The 19696-nt window shown below is 36.0% G+C and overlaps 1 protein-coding gene across 1 annotated transcript; it reads right to left on the bottom strand.

The window, feature by feature from the left end:
- Positions 1-1365: 1365 nt before the first annotated feature.
- Positions 1366-19366, bottom strand: LOC145538461 (arylacetamide deacetylase-like 2). The gene is made up of 5 exons (XM_081570518.1): positions 19229-19366; positions 12671-12893; positions 6261-6330; positions 3868-4039; positions 1366-1968 (listed from the first exon to the last, which is right to left on the bottom strand). Exons 1-5 carry the CDS (start codon positions 19364-19366, stop codon positions 1366-1368), a joined length of 1206 nt encoding a protein of 401 aa, XP_081426644.1.
- Between the last annotated feature and the right edge of the window lie 330 nt (positions 19367-19696).

Genomic DNA, 19696 nt, shown 5'->3' with positions numbered 1-19696 from the left:
TTGAACCACAAAGATGCACATGATTCCAATGATTAATTCAGGCAAGCAAATTTTTTTTCATCTGATTTAAGACAATATCTTTGAACAGTGTCTCTCTTTTATAAAAAAACAAAAAACCCACAACTATATGATTGTTGAATAAGATGTTATTTCATACATGTGATGAGACAACAAATACCAACGAAAACATAATAGTCTATACTTATGGGTCCTGATGTAATAGTTCAGTGGTTCAGTGTTTGGATTTCAGGGAAGAGCTTAATATGGTGGAATATGTTAAGAGATTAGAGAAAAGATTAGGTGCTGAGATGACCAAAAAGTAAATAATGAAGCTATAGACTCAAGCAATGTATTTAGGGATTAAATTATCAAACAAATGAGCAAATACAATTACACTTATATAGCACCAAATTTACTCAGCTTAAAAAAAAGAGAACAAACCATAGCATGCAAAGAGTAGCATCACAGGGACTTCAGAAAAGGAGATATTGTTTATGAGGTGTCCTAATGGGAATGAATTTTAGTCATGAGGTTCACCTAGACTAACGTGAGTGTGGGCCCCATCACCACAGGAGAGTCCATAGGTCCAGATATCATCAGCTTGAATATCTTTCTAGTTATACAGCTCCCTGTGAAGATGAATGTATCACTCCAGAAGTTCAAAATAGAATACCCAATACTTACTGCAATGTACAATGGGTGAGGGAACATCTTGAATAATCAGTACATAGAAATCAGTGGAGTAACTCATCTATCTTCTGGGTGTATGTTCCTAAACATTTGAGTAAGGGCTAAAAATTTAGGCTTTTGAAAGGAATTACAGTTCAGATGTTGGCCTTTTCCCTCTATCAGCAAAGAAGGCTAGCAATACGTCTGAAAGCAGATTTTGTGTGAGTGAAAGAAAACTAATGATTTACACAGAGAGGGTAAAATTAATGTATGGACCACTAAATGATAAAAAGGCTTGAAAGGTATTGCTCCCAACCCCATCTAAAAGCCATTGCAATTTTCCTTTCTTAAAATTACTTCTCACTCACCATTACCATTCCTGTCACTACCAGGAAACTATCACGTATATGTTGCCTATAATCATACTTATTTTTATACTTTACTATGAAATTGGTGAATATTTAATATGTATCACACTGAATAAATGACATTTATTCGGATAAATATGGTACAGTCTTCCTTTTAGCAAGATCTAAGATTAGGGAAATTAATTTTTTTCAAAGATACACAGTAATTTTGCTTTGATTTAAATCTTGATTGATCAAAACTAACATCATATTGCTACTTAAATTCACAAATCTCAAAACATAGCCTTTGGACTATAACACTGATTAGCTAGTTAATTATATGTACTACTTACAGATTCTCTTCTAGCCAATTTATATACTTATCTTTTATTCTACTGCCTAGTTGTAAGTAAATTGGCGAGGCCATGAATGATAAAGCTCCATGGATTCCATTCTCCATATGGTCATGAGAAACTTTAACTCCAACATTTTGAAGTCGTGAGACATACATAAATCCATCATCTCTTAAAATATCATGTTGACAGGTGAGGATGTAAGTTAAGGGCAGATTTTGCAACTGGGAATCATTGACTGCCAAGGGTGATAACCTGCTATCCAAAAGTAATGAATATGAAGGGTTAAGTCTTCCAAAAATTGGTTCAGTATATACATGGTTTTTCTTGTACTCCTCAGGAAGGAAGGTGCTCCAGTTAACCAACTTGAACAGATGCATTGATCCATGAGGCATGTGTTGATTTTTCATCATTATCTGGGGGAGCATTTTATCCTGGGTCAAATATAGGCATGCAAGTTTGATTGCCAGTTTCTTTGACAGAATTGGACCATGCTCATTTTCTTGGTGAGATGGCAGAGAGATGTCAACTAGCTGTAAGGCAGGGTAAATTAAAGCTTGTGCTTTCAGTTTATTTTTGAATTCTGGATCATTCTGTATCTGAAAAAAGACACAGTAAAATGTGAATGAGTCCAGGCCTTCCAAGCTATAGGAGTAGGAGGCTTTCCTCCAATCACATCAGCTCTTATGTATATAATTATAAGAATGATATAGTACCTCATAGTTATACTTTGAGTGCTTTAAAAAGTGTCATCCCACTTTCATCAATAATGATTCACACAGAGGTTTACTCACAACCAAATAAATAAATAATTATGTAATTCCTATGGACAAGTAGTCTATACTGAAAAATCTGACCTACAGTAACCTGAGAAGAAATAATGAATGTAATAATAGAATATCATTACTCAAACTCACATATTAACTAAATTCAAATGGAGTTCGATCAAGTTAAAAAAAATATTCCTAACATACAACTTGTCTTTTGGAGAAAACAGTATAGTGGCCCTAGTGGTAAAGAATCTGCCTGCAATGCAGGAGACACAAGAGACGTGAGTTTGATCTCTGGGTCAGGAAGATTCCCTGGAGTAGGAAATGGCAACCCACCCCAGTATTCTTGCTGGAAACTTTCATGGACAGTGGAACCTAGTGTGTTAGAATCCATGGGGCCACAAAGAATCAGATATGACCGAAGTGACTGAGCACACACACGCACAATAAACAGCTTGTCTTTTGGAAAAACCCGTGTAGTGTGGTGGGAAATAAGCATAGTAATTAATGAAAATTTGAAGGGCAAAAAAAGACATGGAGCATTGTATTTGAAGTTTTCTTTCTTACAGAAATAAGAAGCATCCTAATATCTCAACTATGGGGTGAGATGAGCCACCATGTATTTTCCTTTCCTTTGATTTTACTCCTAAACTCTAAAGAAGAAAATGTACAAGTAATCTGAGGAGCCTAACCCCAGACCAACAGCCTCAATGATGACATCTGTAGAAATGAATATACCAGTTGCCACTCCACATGAAAGGCTCAGAATCTGGAGGGTGTTTCTTAATGGTAACCCCTCCCAGAAGTAGCTGACATACAAAATGAGAATTAATTGAAATTAATCCCAGTAGAACTTCACAAGGGGACGTAATATCCAACCAACTGCAAACTACACACTCAAGGTATAGTGGGGGCACAGTTTCAAAAAGACAATGAAGAAAAACAAATTTGTCTAACAATCTCTCTTATGCCCTTGATTCCTTCCCAGTGTCCTCCATACAGATTATTTTCTAAATCAACTGGCTCATGTCATAAGCAGAGTGGAAGAAACAACAGCAGCTCCCAAAACAAAAATGAGACAGAGAAACTCAACCAATACTTTCTCAGGCTAGTGGCCAAGTCGTACAAGAGGAGTTAGAAGATCCTGCTGGTTTTATTGGTAGGTATCCTTCTTCTTATGTTAGTTTTATTCCATAAAATTTAGTTTTGGGGGTAAAAATCATCTATTGTACTGAATTCATTTCTCAACTATATTAGTTATTGGGGACAACTATCATTTAACTGCACACAGCAATGGTTTTAACATAGACCATTTTCTTTTTTATTATAGTAGTGATTCTTCCATGCAAGCATGCTATGTGGCCCAAATGTTATTTGCTAATATTCGACTGAAATACATGAACTACAATACCCAAGGAGAACAAAAAATCCCTTCTCATATTAAACAGTGGTTCCTAGACATTGTTCTGTTTCCTTCAAAATTGTTGACTAATTAAAAGCCTTATTTAGTATTATATGTCACTTTTCCTCAATGCTGCTAAAGCCACATTGTCTAATGGTAAAATTATGTAAAAGCACAGGAGAATTTTTATGTTTTTTCCCACTTAACAGCTTAAAATATAAAACCATTAAAAATATCCTAACAAAGAAAATGATTATTTTGTGTTAGTGTTATAGCATGTGTGTATGTGTTATAAATCTATATAACATATAACACATACAGCTTACCAGTTGAGTCACTCCTGCTGCAAGTGTACCCCCAGAACTATCACCTGAAATACAAACTCGATTGGGGTCTACTCCATATTTTGCAAGGATTTTATCCTGTAGAAAGAATTTGACCACAGAAACAACATCCTCATAGGCAACTGGAAATGGATATTGAGGAGCTAGTCTAGGGCTTCAGAAAAAAAAAAAGAAACAAAGCATATAGGATTAAACTTCAGTTGCTTATATCCATGTATCTCTCAATTTAATCAGCCGCTCCAGAGAATAAAATTGGCCTTACTTTGAATCTTTAGTTTCATCAGTCATACCTGGACTTCCTACTAACTTCTGTTTTTAAAATAAAATGTAGATTCTTATAAAATGTTTTTAAAATATTGGGTTCTATGGGAGATGAAAGAGATCAGGATTCTGTCTTTATCCTCATAAAATTACATGTAAATTTTTCAGCAAAAGTGCAATCAAAGACAGATGCTCTGTAACATTTATCAGATTCTCTATGGAGTTGGTGACTAACATTTCACAACCATTCTTGGGAGTGCACACTAGATTTTAAAAGCAGCAAATCTGAGAGAAAATGATTTGTAGATGTCATATTAGAAATTTATCTAGATAAAAATTCTACAAAATAATGTGTTTTGTTATCAGAATTTGTATCATAAGCTGAGTACATGAGTATGAGCTTACATATGACCTGAAAACACAATTCAAAATAAATACTTAAGTATAGTAAGTGATCTTGCATGACAGCTATAAATGTCATTCTAAGGCAAATTATTAGAGCATCTGTTAATGTATCCAACTGTATATATATATCTTTAATTTTTTCTTCTAATATTGAGGTAAACTCTATTGGGTTGTATTACTTCTACCTATACTAGTAATCTTACTTTGCAAAAGAATTGGTGAATTAATAATGTCAATATCATAGAAGGCAATGGCACCCCACTCCAGTACTCTTGCCTGGAGAATCCCATGGACAGAGGAGCCTGGTAGGCTGCAGTCCATGGGGTCGCTAAGAGTCTGACACGACTGAATGACTTCGCTTTCACTTTTCACTTTCATGCATTGGAGAAGGAAATGGCAACCCACTCCAGTATTCCTGCCTGGAGAATCCCAGGGACGGGGGAGCCTGGTGGGCTGCAGTCTACGGGGTCGCACAGAGTCAGACACGAGTGAAGCTACTTAGCAGCAGCAATGTCAATATCGACCATTAAATGCTGACCTGATGACCCTTGCAATCTTGTCATATTGTAACTATATCTAAAATATCTGAAATGTAGTATAAATTAAGGAAAATAACATATCAAAAATGTATAGTTACTTTAAATGTTCTTCAGAGTACCAAAAAAAGAACAAATATCAGAAGTAACTGATTGCATTCTTAAATTCAGTACAATACACATCACGGTTTTAAAAGTATCTTAAAATAATAAAGTGGTATATTAGGTTCAATTATAGAGAGAAAGGGAGAGCACCCTAATTATTATAAATCAGGAGTATCTCCGAAAACGTCTGATTCTTCTGGTTTCCCTAAGGCAGCATTAGTGAGTAGGACAGCAGTGGTTCCACTTGTATGTTCTATTTAATACCCTTAAGTTCTCAATTAACAAAAATACTACTGTGTTCTCTGTTCGCCATAGGGATAGGAGTCTCTACGTATGTTTCTGTACTACTTAACTGATTGGAAAATGGGGAGAAAACAACTTCACTATGAAGACGAAGTACAGAGAACCCCTGAATAGATCATATAGTACTGGACATTTGCTAGTCTTTCTTGTATATTGTTGGAAATTTGGGCAAAAATCATTAGCACTTAAATTCTCTCATTTTGAGAATGATTTTAAATTTTCAGATGGTCCCTACATTTGCATCTGATGTTTCTCCAATTAAGAGTATCTATGTATCCAATATCTTCTAATCAATTATAATGAAAATGAATCTAAAAAAGAATATATGTGAGTGTAACTATATCACTTTGCTGTATACTTGAAACTAACACAATATGGTAAATCAATGGCACTTCAGTGAAAAAAAGCATATCTATAAAATTGATCTTTTATCACCAACTCAAAAAAATTAACCCCGCAAAAGTCAACATCCCAAATGTATAATGGGTAGCTAAGCACCTAGACATTTCTAGAAGTACCACAGCTGTGTTGCCAAAGATATTCAGCCTGTGGTGCCTCTCAGAAGTCTGTCCAATGACAGAGGTTGAAGGGAAACGAGGGACCTTTGAGGAAGATAAGATAATGTAACATTAGTAAAAGTTACTAACATAAATATAAGATCCCTAGGTTCCAAGTCCTTTGGGAGGCTTGGGTGCCTTCTTTGGAAACCAAAACTATGTCACAAAGGCAAGAATCATAATGTTAAAAAAAAAATTACTGTCTTACTCTACTGCAACAACAACAGCATCAACTTTGTTTGCCGTCCATCTATTCAGGAGGTCCAAAGGTGTATGCTCTGAAATGAAGACATTAATATGAAAGTCTACCCTGTAAATAAATGGCAATGGAAAACCAACAACACTATGAAACATGACAGAAATATGATTAATTTGTAGAATCCTCAAATTTCCACTTTTCCTGCTGCCGCATGTTAGGATCCAGAGAAGAAAGATTTGATGGCTGCCATCAAATGGGGAAGGTCATTGCAGAAGAAAATACATTCAAAGAATCATGAGAATACATATAGAGCTCAGGGAATTAACTGTTAAGTAAAATTGAAGCAAGTATTGAGAGAGAAGTAGGATATAAAGTGAAACCACATTGGAAAATAGGAATACCGGCACCATACTTGGATGCTACACTAAAGATTTCTTTGTCAACAAGGTGATAGATATTACCAAAGAATTTAGTTATAAAATTTATGACCAGATTTGCATATAACGGAAGCAACTTAGAAAAAGGATGACATAAAAAAGGAAATGGTGGTGAGCAAAAAAAAGGAGAAGCAACAGAAGGAAATAAAAACGATAATGTTTCTAAGTGTGGAGAGAGGAAAAAAGCTGTTTAGGAAGACAGGGGGACAGAATTGGTTATTAAATGTAGATGCTAAGGAACAATAAGTAATTGATTGTAATTCTCACATTGATAGAACACAGCTGAGGAGTAGTTCCTCTGCTTGTTTTCTTGAAGTTGTTTTTACTTTTGCTGTTTATTTGGGTTTATTTTTTTTCCTAGAATATTGGGGTGGGGAGTAGATATGATTCAGTTTGTTTAATCATGTTAACCTTAAATTATCTGTGGTTCCTCCAAATATACTGGCAAGCTCTGAAGTTCTATATATATTGATCTTAAATTAAGATGGTGGTTACAGCTGGAGGTACAGCTTTGGAAATCAACAGCATAGGTGTAGGGGAGGGTAGTGCTGAAAAGTGGAGAGGTCTAAATAAAAGAGCATGAAGAGTCAAAAACTAATGAAAGAACTATTGGAGAACACGAACACTTATAAAATGTAAAAACAGGCCCATTTTGTGCACTTGTTTATATTTCCTTTATTTTAAAAAAGGAGAAGCATGTGAAGTTAAGGGAGAGAGGCAAAAGTCAAAAGAAATTCATTTCATAGAAACCAAGGGAGCAGAGAATTTCAGTGAAGCAAAGAGGAGGGATCATTGTCAAATTACACAATTTAAGAATACTTAAAGTAAAAATTGGATTCCACAGTGTATAAAAATGAGCCTGAGTAAGATAAGTGAGTGATAAGTGACTACCTCAGTTCAGTTCAGTTCAGTCACTCAGTCATGTGCAACTCTTTGCGACCCCATGAACCACAGCATGCCAGGCCTCCATGTCCATCACCAACTCCCAGTGTCCACTCAAACCCATGTCCATTGTGTTGGTGTTGCCATTCAACCATCTTATCCTCTGTCGCCCCCTTCTCCTCCTGCCCTCAATCATTCCTAGCATCAGGGTCTTTTCAAATGAGTCAGCCCTTCGTATCAGGTGGCCAAAGTATTGGAGTTTCAGCTAGAGCATCAGTCCTTCCAATGAATATTCAGGACTGATTTCCTTTAGGATTGACTGGTTGGATCTCCTTGCAGTCCAAGGGACTCTCAAGAGTCTTCTCCAACACCACAGTTCAAAACCATCAATTCTTTGGCACTAGCTTTCTTTATAGTCCAACTCTCACATCCATACATGACCACTGGAAAAACCATAGCCTTGACTAGATGGACCTTTGTTGACAAAGTAATGTCTCTGCTTTTCAATATGCTATCTAGGCTGGTCATAACTTTCCTTCCAAGGAGTAAGCGTCTTTTAATTTCATGGCTGCAATCACCATCAGCAGTGATTTTGGAGCCCTGAAAAATAAAGTCTAACACTGTTTCCACTGTTTCCCAATCTATTTGCCAAAAACTGATGGGACCGGATGCCATGATCTTAGTTTTCTGAATGTTGAGCTTTAAGCCAACTTTTTGACTCTCCTCTTTCACTTTCATCAAGAGGCTCTTTAGTTCTTCTTCACTTTCTGCCATAAGGGTGGTGTCATCTGCATATCTGAGGTTATTGATATTTCTCCTGGCAATCTTGATTCCAGCTTGTGCTTCATCCAACCCAGCGTTTCTCATGATGCACTCTGTATATAAGTTAAATAAGCAGGGTGACAGTATACAGCCTTGACGTACTCCTTTTCCTATTTGGAACCAGTCTGTTGTTCCACGTCCAGTTCTAACTGTTGCTTCCTGACCTGCATACAGGTTTCTCAAGAGGCAGGACTGGTGTTCTGATATTCCCATCTCTTTCAGGATTTTCAACAGTGTATTGTGATCCACACAGTCAAAGACTTTGGCACAGTCAATAAAGCAGAAATAGATGTTTTTTTCTGGACTCTCTTGCTTTTTCTATGATCCAGCGGATGTTGGCAAATTGATCTCTGGTTCCTCTGCCTTTTCTAAAACCAGCTTGAACATCTGGAAGTTCATGGTTCATGTATTGCTGAAGCCTGCCTTGGAGAATTTTGAGCATTACTTTACTATCGTGTGAGATGAGTGCAATTGTGTGGTAATTTGAGCATTCTTTGGCATTGCCTTTCTTTGGGATTGGAATGAAAACTGACCTTTTCCAGTCCTTTGGCCACTGCTGAGTTTTCCAAATTTGCAGGCATATTGAGTGTGACACTTTCACAGCATCATCTTTTAGGATTTGAAATAGCTCAGCTAGGATTCGATCACCTCCACTAGCTTTGTTTGTAGTGATGCTTCCTAAGGCCCACTTGACTTCACATTCCATGATGTCTGGCTCTAGGTGAGTGATCACACCATTGTGATAATCTGGGTCGTGAAGATCTTTTTTGTATAGTTCTTCTGTGTATTCTTGCCACCTCTTCTTAATACCTTCCTCTTCTGTTAGATCCATACCATTTCTGTCCTTTATTGTGTCCATCTTTGCATGAAATGTTCCCTTGGTATCTCTAATTTTCTTGAACAGTTCTCTAGTCTTTCCAATTCTGTTGTCTTCCTCTATTTCTTTGTATTGATCACTGAGGAAGGCTTTCCTGTCTCTCCTTGCTATTGTTTGGAAATCTGCATTCAAATGAGGATATCTTTCTTTTCTCCTTTGCTTTTCACTTCCCTTCTTTTCACCGCTATTTGTAAGGCCTCCTCAGGTAGCCATTTTGCTTTTTTGCATTTCTTTTTCTTGGGGATGGTCTTGATCCATGTCTCCTGTACAATGTCACCAACCTCTGTCCTAGTTCATCAGGCACTCTGTCGATCAGATCTAGTCCCCTAAATCTATTTTTAACTTTCACTATATAGTTAAAAGGGATTTGATTTAGATCATACCTGAATGGTCTAGTGGTTTTCCCTACTTTCTTCAACTGAAGTCTGAATTTGGCAATAAGAAGTTCATGATTTTAATCATAGTCAGCTCCCGGTCTTATTTTTGCTGACTGTATAGAGCTTCTCCATCTTTGACTGCAAAGAATATAATCAATCTGATTTCAGTGCTGACCATCTGGTGATGTCCATGTGTAGGGTCTTCTCTTGTGTTGTTGGAAGAGGGTGTTTGCTATGACCAGTGCGTTCTCTTGGCAGAACTCTATTAGCCTTTGCCTTGCTTCATTCTGTACTCCAAGGCCAAATTTTCCCTGTTACTCCAGGTGTTTCTTGACTTCCTACTTTTGCATTTCAGTACCTAGAGAGAGACATTTGAAAACAAGGAAGATCAAGGTAGAAGATTTTGTAACATGTTTAGGTGCCAATAGAGAGGACACATTTATAAATAGAAGAAAAATACTGATTAAATTCCTAACAATAGTAGGAAATATGACCACAGACAAAAAAGAGATTAAATCTTGGCAAAGATAAAAATGCATTTTTCTACAATATAAGTAGAAAGAAGTAAAGTTAAGAATTAATACAGTCTATAACTTTTGAGGACACATATGTTTGGCAAGGAGTAGAGAGTGGATGGTTGCTGAATTTGCAAAGACATCCTTGATAGATGAGGGAGGATAAGCTGAGAGACTTGAAAGAGCATGAGGTTTTGAAAGTGGCATTGATATGAAGGATAGGAACTAAATACACACAAGAGACAACATCTTGAAACCACCTTGAGAGTTTGTAGGATGAGAGTGCTCACCAGTGGTGTGAGGTTTAAGCCTGTTGATCTTGCTGACAGGCCTTGGTTTGGTTTTTGGTTCCTCCACTTGCTAAGAGGACTTTGAACTAGTTACTGAACCATTCTGTAGCTACCTTACCTCTAAAAGCATGATAATAATGCCTATCCTAATATTGTGAGTATCTATCAAATAAGAGTGGACCACTCACCAAATTACTGTAACATTTGTGGTTATTTTGAAATGTTAACAGATCACAAAGTCAAAATTCTGGGTATAATCACTCAGACTATGTCTCTTCGATGAAAGGAGTCTTTTCATTTGTTTCTTACATTTCAGAGTTCCTTTAATACAATATCAATCATATTCTGTGCTGTATGGTGAATCAATAATATCAATAGTCTAAAAGCAACTGGGTATATATGTGTGTAAGTGAGTGTGTGTGTATGTTTGAGCATGTTTGAGCTTGTGTCTGTTTGGGAATGTGTATGAGTGTGTAACTGTCTTAGCTATTCCATCATACCTCTTGTAATCATCTCCAAACATTAGACAGAAATATACTTGAGAGAAACTTGATTACTCCGGTGTATTTTATTTTTCAATTTCAAAAATATGCATTGGATTCTACGCTTCAATGTGATAAGTATTGATGCATCACAGTCTACATTATGAATATGTATTTGCTACTTGGAAGCTGCAGATATTATCACTTCTGAACCAACATTTAATCATCTTATTCACTTTTGTTTTTCTGAACCTAAAATCAGGTCATTAGGTAATATCAGACTTAAGCTTTAAGTTTACTACTTGAATCTCCCATTATACATTGTCAGTGTAACTTTATTTGATAATAACTTTTTTAAAGCAAAAATCTCACCTGACATTTTTATGATTTATTTACAAAAAAGTACTGGATCATCGAAAAAGCAAGAGAGTTCCAGAAAAACATTTATTTCTGCTTTATTGACTATGCCAAAGCCTTTGACTGTGTGGATCACAATAAACTGTGGAAAATTCTTCAAGAGATGGGAATACCAGACCACCTGACCTGTCTCTTGAGAAACCTGTATGCAGGTCAGGAAGCAACAGTCAGAACTGGACATGGAACAACAGACTGGTTCCAAATAGGAAAAGAAGTACGTCAAGGCTGTATATTGTCACCTTGCTTATTTAACTTCTATGCATAGTACATCATGAGAAACGCTGGGCTGGAAGAAACACAAGCTGGAATCAAGATTGCCGGGAGAAATATCAATAACCTCAGATATGCGGATGACACCACCCTTATGGCAGAAAGTGAAGAAGAACTAAAGAGCCTCTTGATGAAGGTGAAGGAGGAGAGTGAAAAAGTTGGCTTAAAGCTCAACGTTCAGAAAACTAAGATCATGGCATCTGGTCCCATCACTCCATGGGAAATAGATGGGGAAACAGTGGAAATAGTGTCAGACTTTACTTTTTTGGGCTCCAGAATCACTGCTGATGGTGACTGCAGCCATGAAATTAAAAGACGCTTACTACTTGGAAGGAAGGTTATGGCCAACCTAGATAGCATGTTTAAAAGCAGAGACATCACTTTGCCAACAAAATCCGTCTAGTCAAGACTATTGTTTTTCCAGTGGTCATGTATGGATGTGAGAGTTGGACGGTGAAGAAAGCTGAGCGCCGCAGAATTGATGCTTTTGAACTGTGATGTTGGAGAAGACTCTTGAGAGTTTCTTGGACTGCAAGGAGATCTAATCAATCCATCCTAAAAGAGATCAATCCTGGGTGTTCATTGGAAGGTCTGATGTTGAAGCTGAAGCTCCAATACTTTGGGCACCTCATGCGAAGGGTTGACTCATTGGAAAAGACCCTAATGCTGGGTAGGATTGGGGGCGGGAGGAGAAGGGGACGACAGAGGATGAGATGGTTGGATGGCATCACCGACTCGATGAACATGGGTTTGGGTAGACTCTGGGAGTTGGTGATGGACAGAGAGGCCTGGCGTGCTGCAATTCATGGGGTCGCAGAGAGTCGGACACGACTGAGCGACTGAACTGAACTGATATGAAGACATATATATGAACCTTGACTGATACAGTTTATCTCTCTGCTAAGGACACTTACTTACAAACATAAATTATATCAGCAAAAGTTCTTCCAAATATAATATACAAAAATTATTTTAATATAAATACTTATAATGTGCAACACATACAAACACATATACTCACACACATTTGCTTATATAGAAAGTGCTTACTGTAACTTCCTAAGACAAAGGCACCACCACGAATAAAAATTACAGCTGGTCTCTGGCTTTCTCTCTTCCTCTTTGGCAAGTATAAACGTACTGGAATATCGCTAAAGGTTGTATCCATCACTGTAACATTTTCATCTGAAATTGGTTGTGTATAGTCCAGTTGAATTAGTATGGAAAACAATTCATCATATCTTTTAAGGCCTATTTTTTCCAATATCATAGCCTGTCAAAGCAAACAAAAAAATTAGAACTTTAAATATTTCAGTTTTTAGTAATATCAATGCATATAAATATGTAATCAAAGAGGAAGAATAAAAAATGAATAATACTGTAAAACTACTAGAATTCATCAATGAATTTGGTAAAGTTGCAGGTTGTAAAATTAATACACAGAAATCTGTTTCATTTCTATACACTAAAAACATAAGATCAGAAAGAAATTTAAGGAGCAATTGCATTCACTGTTGCATCAGAAAGAATAAAATATCTAAGTATAAGCCTACCTAAGAGACAAAAGACCTGTACTCTGAAAGGTATAAGATGCTGATGAAAGAAATCAAAGAAGACACAAACAGATGGAAAGATATACCATGTTTATGGATCGAAAGAATCAATATTGTCAAAATGACTATACTACCCGAGACAAACTACAGATTCAGTGCAATCCCTATCAAATTAACATTGGCATTTTTCAGAGAACTAGAACAAAAAAAATCTCAGAATTTGTAAGGAGATACAAAAGACCCTGAATAGCCAAAGCAATCATGAAAAATAAAAACAGGGCTGGAGGAATCAGGCTCCCTAACTAATACTACAGAGCAACAGTCATCAAACAGTATGATATCGACATAAAAATAGAAATATAGATCAATGGAACAGGATAGAAAACCCAGAAATAAACTCATGCACCTATAGTCAATTAATCTATGACAAAGGAGGCAAGACTACACAATGTAGGAAAGGCAGTCTCCAACAAATGGTGCTGGGAAAACAGGACAGCCACATGCAAAGAAATAAAATTAGATCATTCTTTAACTTCATCCTGGAGAAGGGAATGGCAGTCTACTCCAGTATTCTTGCCTGGAGAATCCCATGGACAGAGGAGGAGCCTGGAGGGCCACAGTCCATGAGATTTCAAAGAGTTGGACACGACTGAGCAACTAACACGCTAACTCCATATACAAAAAATAAGCTGAAAATGGATTAAAGACCTAAATGTTATACCAGACACTATAAAACTCTTAGAGGAAAACATAGGCAGAACACTCTCTGACATAAATCACAGCAACGTCTCCCAGAATAATAAAAATAAAAGCAAAAATAAACAAAGGGTACCTACTCAAAATCTTTTGCACAGCAAAGGAAACAATAAACAAAAAGACAACCCACAGATTTGGAGAAAATATTTGCAAATGATGTGACTGATAAGGGATTAGTCTCCAGAATTTACAAACAGCTTATGAAACTTAATAGCATCAAAACAACCCACTCAAAAAATGTACAGAAGACTTGAATAGACATTTCTCTAAAGAGGACACACAGATAGCCAACAGGCACATGAGAAGATGTTCAACATCACTAGCTATTAGAGAAGTGCAAATCAAAACTACAATGAGATATCACCTCACCTCAATCAAAATGTCTCTCATCAAAAAATCCACAAACAGCAAATGCTGTAGAGGGTGTGAAGAGAAGGGTACCCTCCTGCACTGTTGGTGGGAATGTAAATTGGTACAGTCACTATTGGAACAATATGGAAGTTCCTTAAAAAACTTAAAGTAGAGCTACCATATGACCCTGCAATCCCACTCCTGGGAATATATCCAGGGAAGAAAATGGCCTGAAAATATATATGCACCTCAATGTTAATTGCAGCACTGTTTACAATAGCCAAGACATGAAAACAACCTAAATGTCCATTGACAGGGGAATGCATAAAGAAGATGTGGTACATACATACAATAGAATATAACTCAGTCATTAAAAAGAATGAAATAAGGCCATTTGCAGCCATATGAATGGACCTAGAGAGTGTCATACTGAGTGAAGTAAGTCAGAGAGAGAAAGAGAAATATTATATGACATCCCTTATACGTGGAATCTAAAAAGAAATGATACACATGAACTTACAAAGCAGAAAGAGATTCACAGACTTAGGAAACAAACTCACATCTGCCCAAGGGAAGGGATAGTTAAGGATTTTGGGAAGGTCATGCTATACTGCTATATTTAAAATGGATAACCAACAAAAACCTATTTTATAGCACATGAAACTCTGTTCAATATTATGTGCCAACCTGGATGGGAGGGCTGTTTGGGGGAAAATGGATACATGTGTATGTATGACTGAGTCCCTTCATTGTTCACCTGGAACTATCACAGCATTGTTAATTGGCTATACCCCAATACAAAATCCTGGAGAAGGAAATGGCAACCCACTCCAGTATTATTGCCTGGAAAATCCCATGGACAGAGGAGCCTGGTAGGCTACAGTCCATCGGGTCGCAAAGAGTCGGACACGACTGAGCGACTTCACTTCACTCACTTAATACAAAATGGTTTTGATATTAAAAAAATAAATAAATATAATAATACTGTAGAGGTCTCATTGTACATCCTAACACGTATACTATAGGTGCTTCTAAATAAATCCACATATATAGTGTTTTTTAAATGAGTAATCTGATCAATTTACTTGCAGCTTATCTTATATTGGTCTACTTATTTCTTAGTTATAAATTATAAATTTAATCTGAAAATTTATCTGAGAAAAGATTTTCAATTTCTTTATATGGGTATTCTAAATATTTTCATTTAACTCGTTGTAATTTAATTTATCTAAAATTTCAGAAAGTGTATACTTATCACTTTACTAATAAAGCTGTGCCCATTTTTTGAACTGCAAACACATTACTGTTTTTAAGAAAGACTTGGAGAAAAAAAACACTATTTGTAAATTGTATGCCATTGGTATAAAGCTCTCTTTACTGTTTTTGATAGGCTTCTAATATCTTTGTAGTATCTTCCATTGAATAGTCACAAAAAAGAATTGTGAAATATTGTGGGGTAAGAGAACATTACACAGCATTTATTATTATAGCTATCTGAGGTTGCTAAAATTTTGTGAGGTATTAAAAATTCATATAAGCAGTCTGCTTTAATGATGAGGATACTGAAACCTAGAAAGTTCCAGTTTCTGACCCAAGTTAGATTCCTAGTAATTGACAAGATGTAAATACATTTTTCTAGACCACTGTGATATATACTACTTGTACTCTTCTACATATGTTTTACAAAAGAGCCTATAAGAAATGGAGGGGAGAAAAATATTAAGAGATAACAATCAGAGAAGAAAAAGAAATAAAAGGAATCCAGATTGGAAAAGAAGAAGTAAAACTCTGTTTGCAAATGACATGATTCTCTACACAGAAAACTCTGAAGATACCACCAGAAAATTATTAGAGCTAATAAATGAATATAGTAAAGTTACAGGATATAAAATTAATACACAGAAATCCTTTGCATTCCTATACACTAACAATGAGAAAACAGAAAGAGAAATTAAGGGAATAATCCCATTCACCATTGCAATGAAAAGAATAAAATACTTAGGAATAAGTTTACCTAAAGAAACAAAAGACCTATATATGCTGCTGCTGCTGCTGCTAAGTCGCTTCAGTCGTGTCCGACTCTGTGCGACCCCATAGACGGCAGCCCACCAGGCTCCCCCGTCCCTGGGATTCTCCAGGCAAGAACACTGGAGTGGGTTGCCATTTCCTTCTCCAATGCATGAAAGTGAAAAGTGAAAGTGAAGTCGCTCAGTCGTGTCCGACTCTTTGCGACCCCATGGACTGCAGCTTGCCAGGCTCCTCCGTCCATGGGATTTTTCAGGCAAGAGTACTGGAGTGGGCTGCCATTGCCTTCTCCGAGACCTATATATAGAAAACTATAAAATGCTGATGAAAGAAATCAAAGATGATACATATAGATGGATAAATATACCATGTTTGTGGATTGGAAGAATCAATATAGTGAAAATGAGTATACTACCCAAAGCAATCTAAAGATTCAGTGCAATCCCTATCAAGCTACCAATGATATTTTTCACAGAACTAGAACAAATAATTTCACAATTTGTATGGAAACAAAAAACCTAGAATAGCCAAAGTAATCTTGAAAAAGAAGAATGGACTGTAGGAATCAACCTGCCTGACTTCAGACTATACTACAAAGCTACAGTCATCAAGACAGTATGGTACTGGCACAAAGACAGAAATATAGATCAATGGAACAAAACAAAAAGCCCAGAGATAAATCCATGCACCTATGGACACCTAATCTTTGACAAAGGAGGCAAAAATATATGATGGAGAAAAGACAATCTCTTTAACAATTGGTGCTGGAAAAACTGGTCAACCACTTGTTAAAAAAATGAAACTAGAACACTTTCTAACACCATACACAAAAATAAACTCAAAATGTATTAAAGATCTACATGTAAGACCAGAAACTATAAAACTCCTAGAGGAAAACATAGGTAGAACACTCTGACATAAATCACAGCGAGATCCTCTATGATCCATAGCCCTCATGATGAGAGTAGATGCTTACTAGATTTCTACTGAACAAACATCAGCTACCATTTTAGACATCACTACATGCTGTCTTCGCAAACATGCCCTCCTATTCTCATAGTAATGCTGCAATTAGTTTATACATTTCTTACTTTGCAGTTCAAGAAATTGAGCCACAGAAAAATGAAGTAGACTCTTTTAAGATCTGGATTTTAAGTTCAATCTCTTTCTTCTACTTTATGCAGCCAATAATATGAATGTCTAACTCTGTAGTCTTGTTTTTCCACATCATTTTATCAAGAATTATTGCAAATTATAAAATTTGCTTATGAAAATAACAAAGTGATTATCACTTGAGCAATTAAAAGCTAATTGATTGCTAAAATAATTTGCATGTATATATAAGCAAATACAAAAGCCGTTTCTATTTTACATGTGCAATATTTTAATTCTGTTTTGCATTTGATAAACTAGAAGTTGAACTCTACAGTTGCATGGTTTCAGAATGTACTAACATTGATGAGCCAGGGCAGTAAATAAGCATTAGTTACTCTGAAGTTTAAAGCTATAGAAGCTCTTCAGACAATAACATCGCAGTTTCCCCGTAGGGCTGGCACTTGCTCATTTTTCTCTCTAATCCAGTGAATGAAAAGGTGAAGCATTCACAATAAAAGGGAACACTGAGGGCAACAGGTCATTTGGCACACTTTTAAGTTTAGGCAGGAGATACCTTGGGATCTAGTTTGACAAATCTGTCATCTCCTCTGGGTAGCACACTAGACAGCCACTTCCCTGGTACCACACACTGCTCTCTCTTCTCTGATCATTTATTGTCTGTTGATGCATTGTCCCTCAAACTTCCTATTGTTCACATCATTTATAAGGCCTCCAGTTAGCAGCATGCTTTGATATGGGAGCCTGATACTTTCAGTTAAGTAGATCTTAGTTCAAATTCTAGTATTGTCACAAAAATATATAAAATGTAGCAATTTAGTATTGAAGATAGACAAAAGCAGTGGTTTTCAAAATGTGGTCTTAGAATTCTTGTGGGTTTCTGAGAGATATTCAGAAAATGCACATAATACTACGATACTTCCTGACTTTTTTAAAAGTCCAATTTCCTCATGAGCATGTAGTGGAATTTTCTAGAAGCTACATGACATGTAATATTGCAACAGGTTAAATGCAAAAGCAGATGGTGACTCCAGCTCTCTTCCATAAAGTGAGACATAAATGAGATTTGCAAAGATGGAAAACAATATCACTATTATTTATTTTAGCTTCTAATAGGTTTGTTATATTAACATCATTATTGTTATTAAGTGCATTGATTTCTTTCTCTCTTATTTTTTTTTTTGCCACACTGTGGGGCATGTAGGATCTAAGTTCTGCTTAGAATTGTACACAGGCCCCCTGCAATAGAAGTGTGGAACCTTAACCACTGGACTACCAGGGAAGTCCCTGAAGTGTTATCTAATGAGGTCAGTTTCTAATTTAAATACTAATAACTATAACCCACATTTAAAAATTTCATTGAGTCTTAATATTTAAAAGGTATAGTGTTTCTGAAACTAAAAACTTCAAAAATGACTGAGAGAGACACTAAAACAATACAGGTACTAAATATACATCAAAATATAAAAACATAATCAGTATACATGAGTAAGTTTAAGAAAACATATGATTAGTTTTTCTCAGAAATATAAAATATAAATCGCTTTAAAATCCCTTCAATTTCCACTTAAATAATATTATTTCTTTTATTCTTGACACAGTATATTTTGTATTTATTTTACCAGCAAAATTTTTTCTCCCATGTTTTATACAGATTCAATAGAGTTTATAATGATTTATTAAATTAAACAAATTAAGAATATTTGAATGATTTCTCCTAAAAAAAAAAAGTCGTTTTCAAAATACTAATTACAAGAAACTTTACATGTGTTTGTAACAAGGAATCCCAACTCCCTGGAAAAAATATTACCATGAGTGAAGTAATTTTTACAGCAGCATCCAGGAACCTTACTTTCCAGGGTTCTTCAATGTTTTCTGGCACTGGTGTATAAATATAAAAACTAAAAAGAACACAAGTAAGTCCAAAGCACAGAGTTTTGTACCCCATGATATTCTTTTCACAACCTCTGTGAAAAGTGATGATACACTGTCACCGTATATATACTAAAATGCTAAGTAGGAGGACAAAGGTACATGACAGAGTCTCTCAAGTAATCTGTGTTAACCATGCTGACTTAACATTCAGTTCCAAGATTAACAATGACCAATTGTAACTGATTCAACAGTTACACACACACACTCTATCTGAAACACAGTTCACAATATGTCTCATCAAACATGAAGACAGAATAGCGAAGAATTTAGAACGTTGGCAGAAGCTCTTTCATCCTGTGACACTGTCATTGACTCAGCACAATAAATTTTACTATGAGTCAAA

Source organism: Giraffa tippelskirchi, chromosome 2 (genome assembly GCF_054371585.1).
Source record: "Giraffa tippelskirchi isolate mGirTip1 chromosome 2, T2T-mGirTip1v1.2.pri, whole genome shotgun sequence".
NCBI classification, from domain to species: Eukaryota; Metazoa; Chordata; class Mammalia; order Artiodactyla; family Giraffidae; genus Giraffa; species Giraffa tippelskirchi.
The sequence above is the reverse complement of the archived record's forward strand: the minus strand, read 5'-3'. Positions and strand labels throughout refer to the sequence as shown.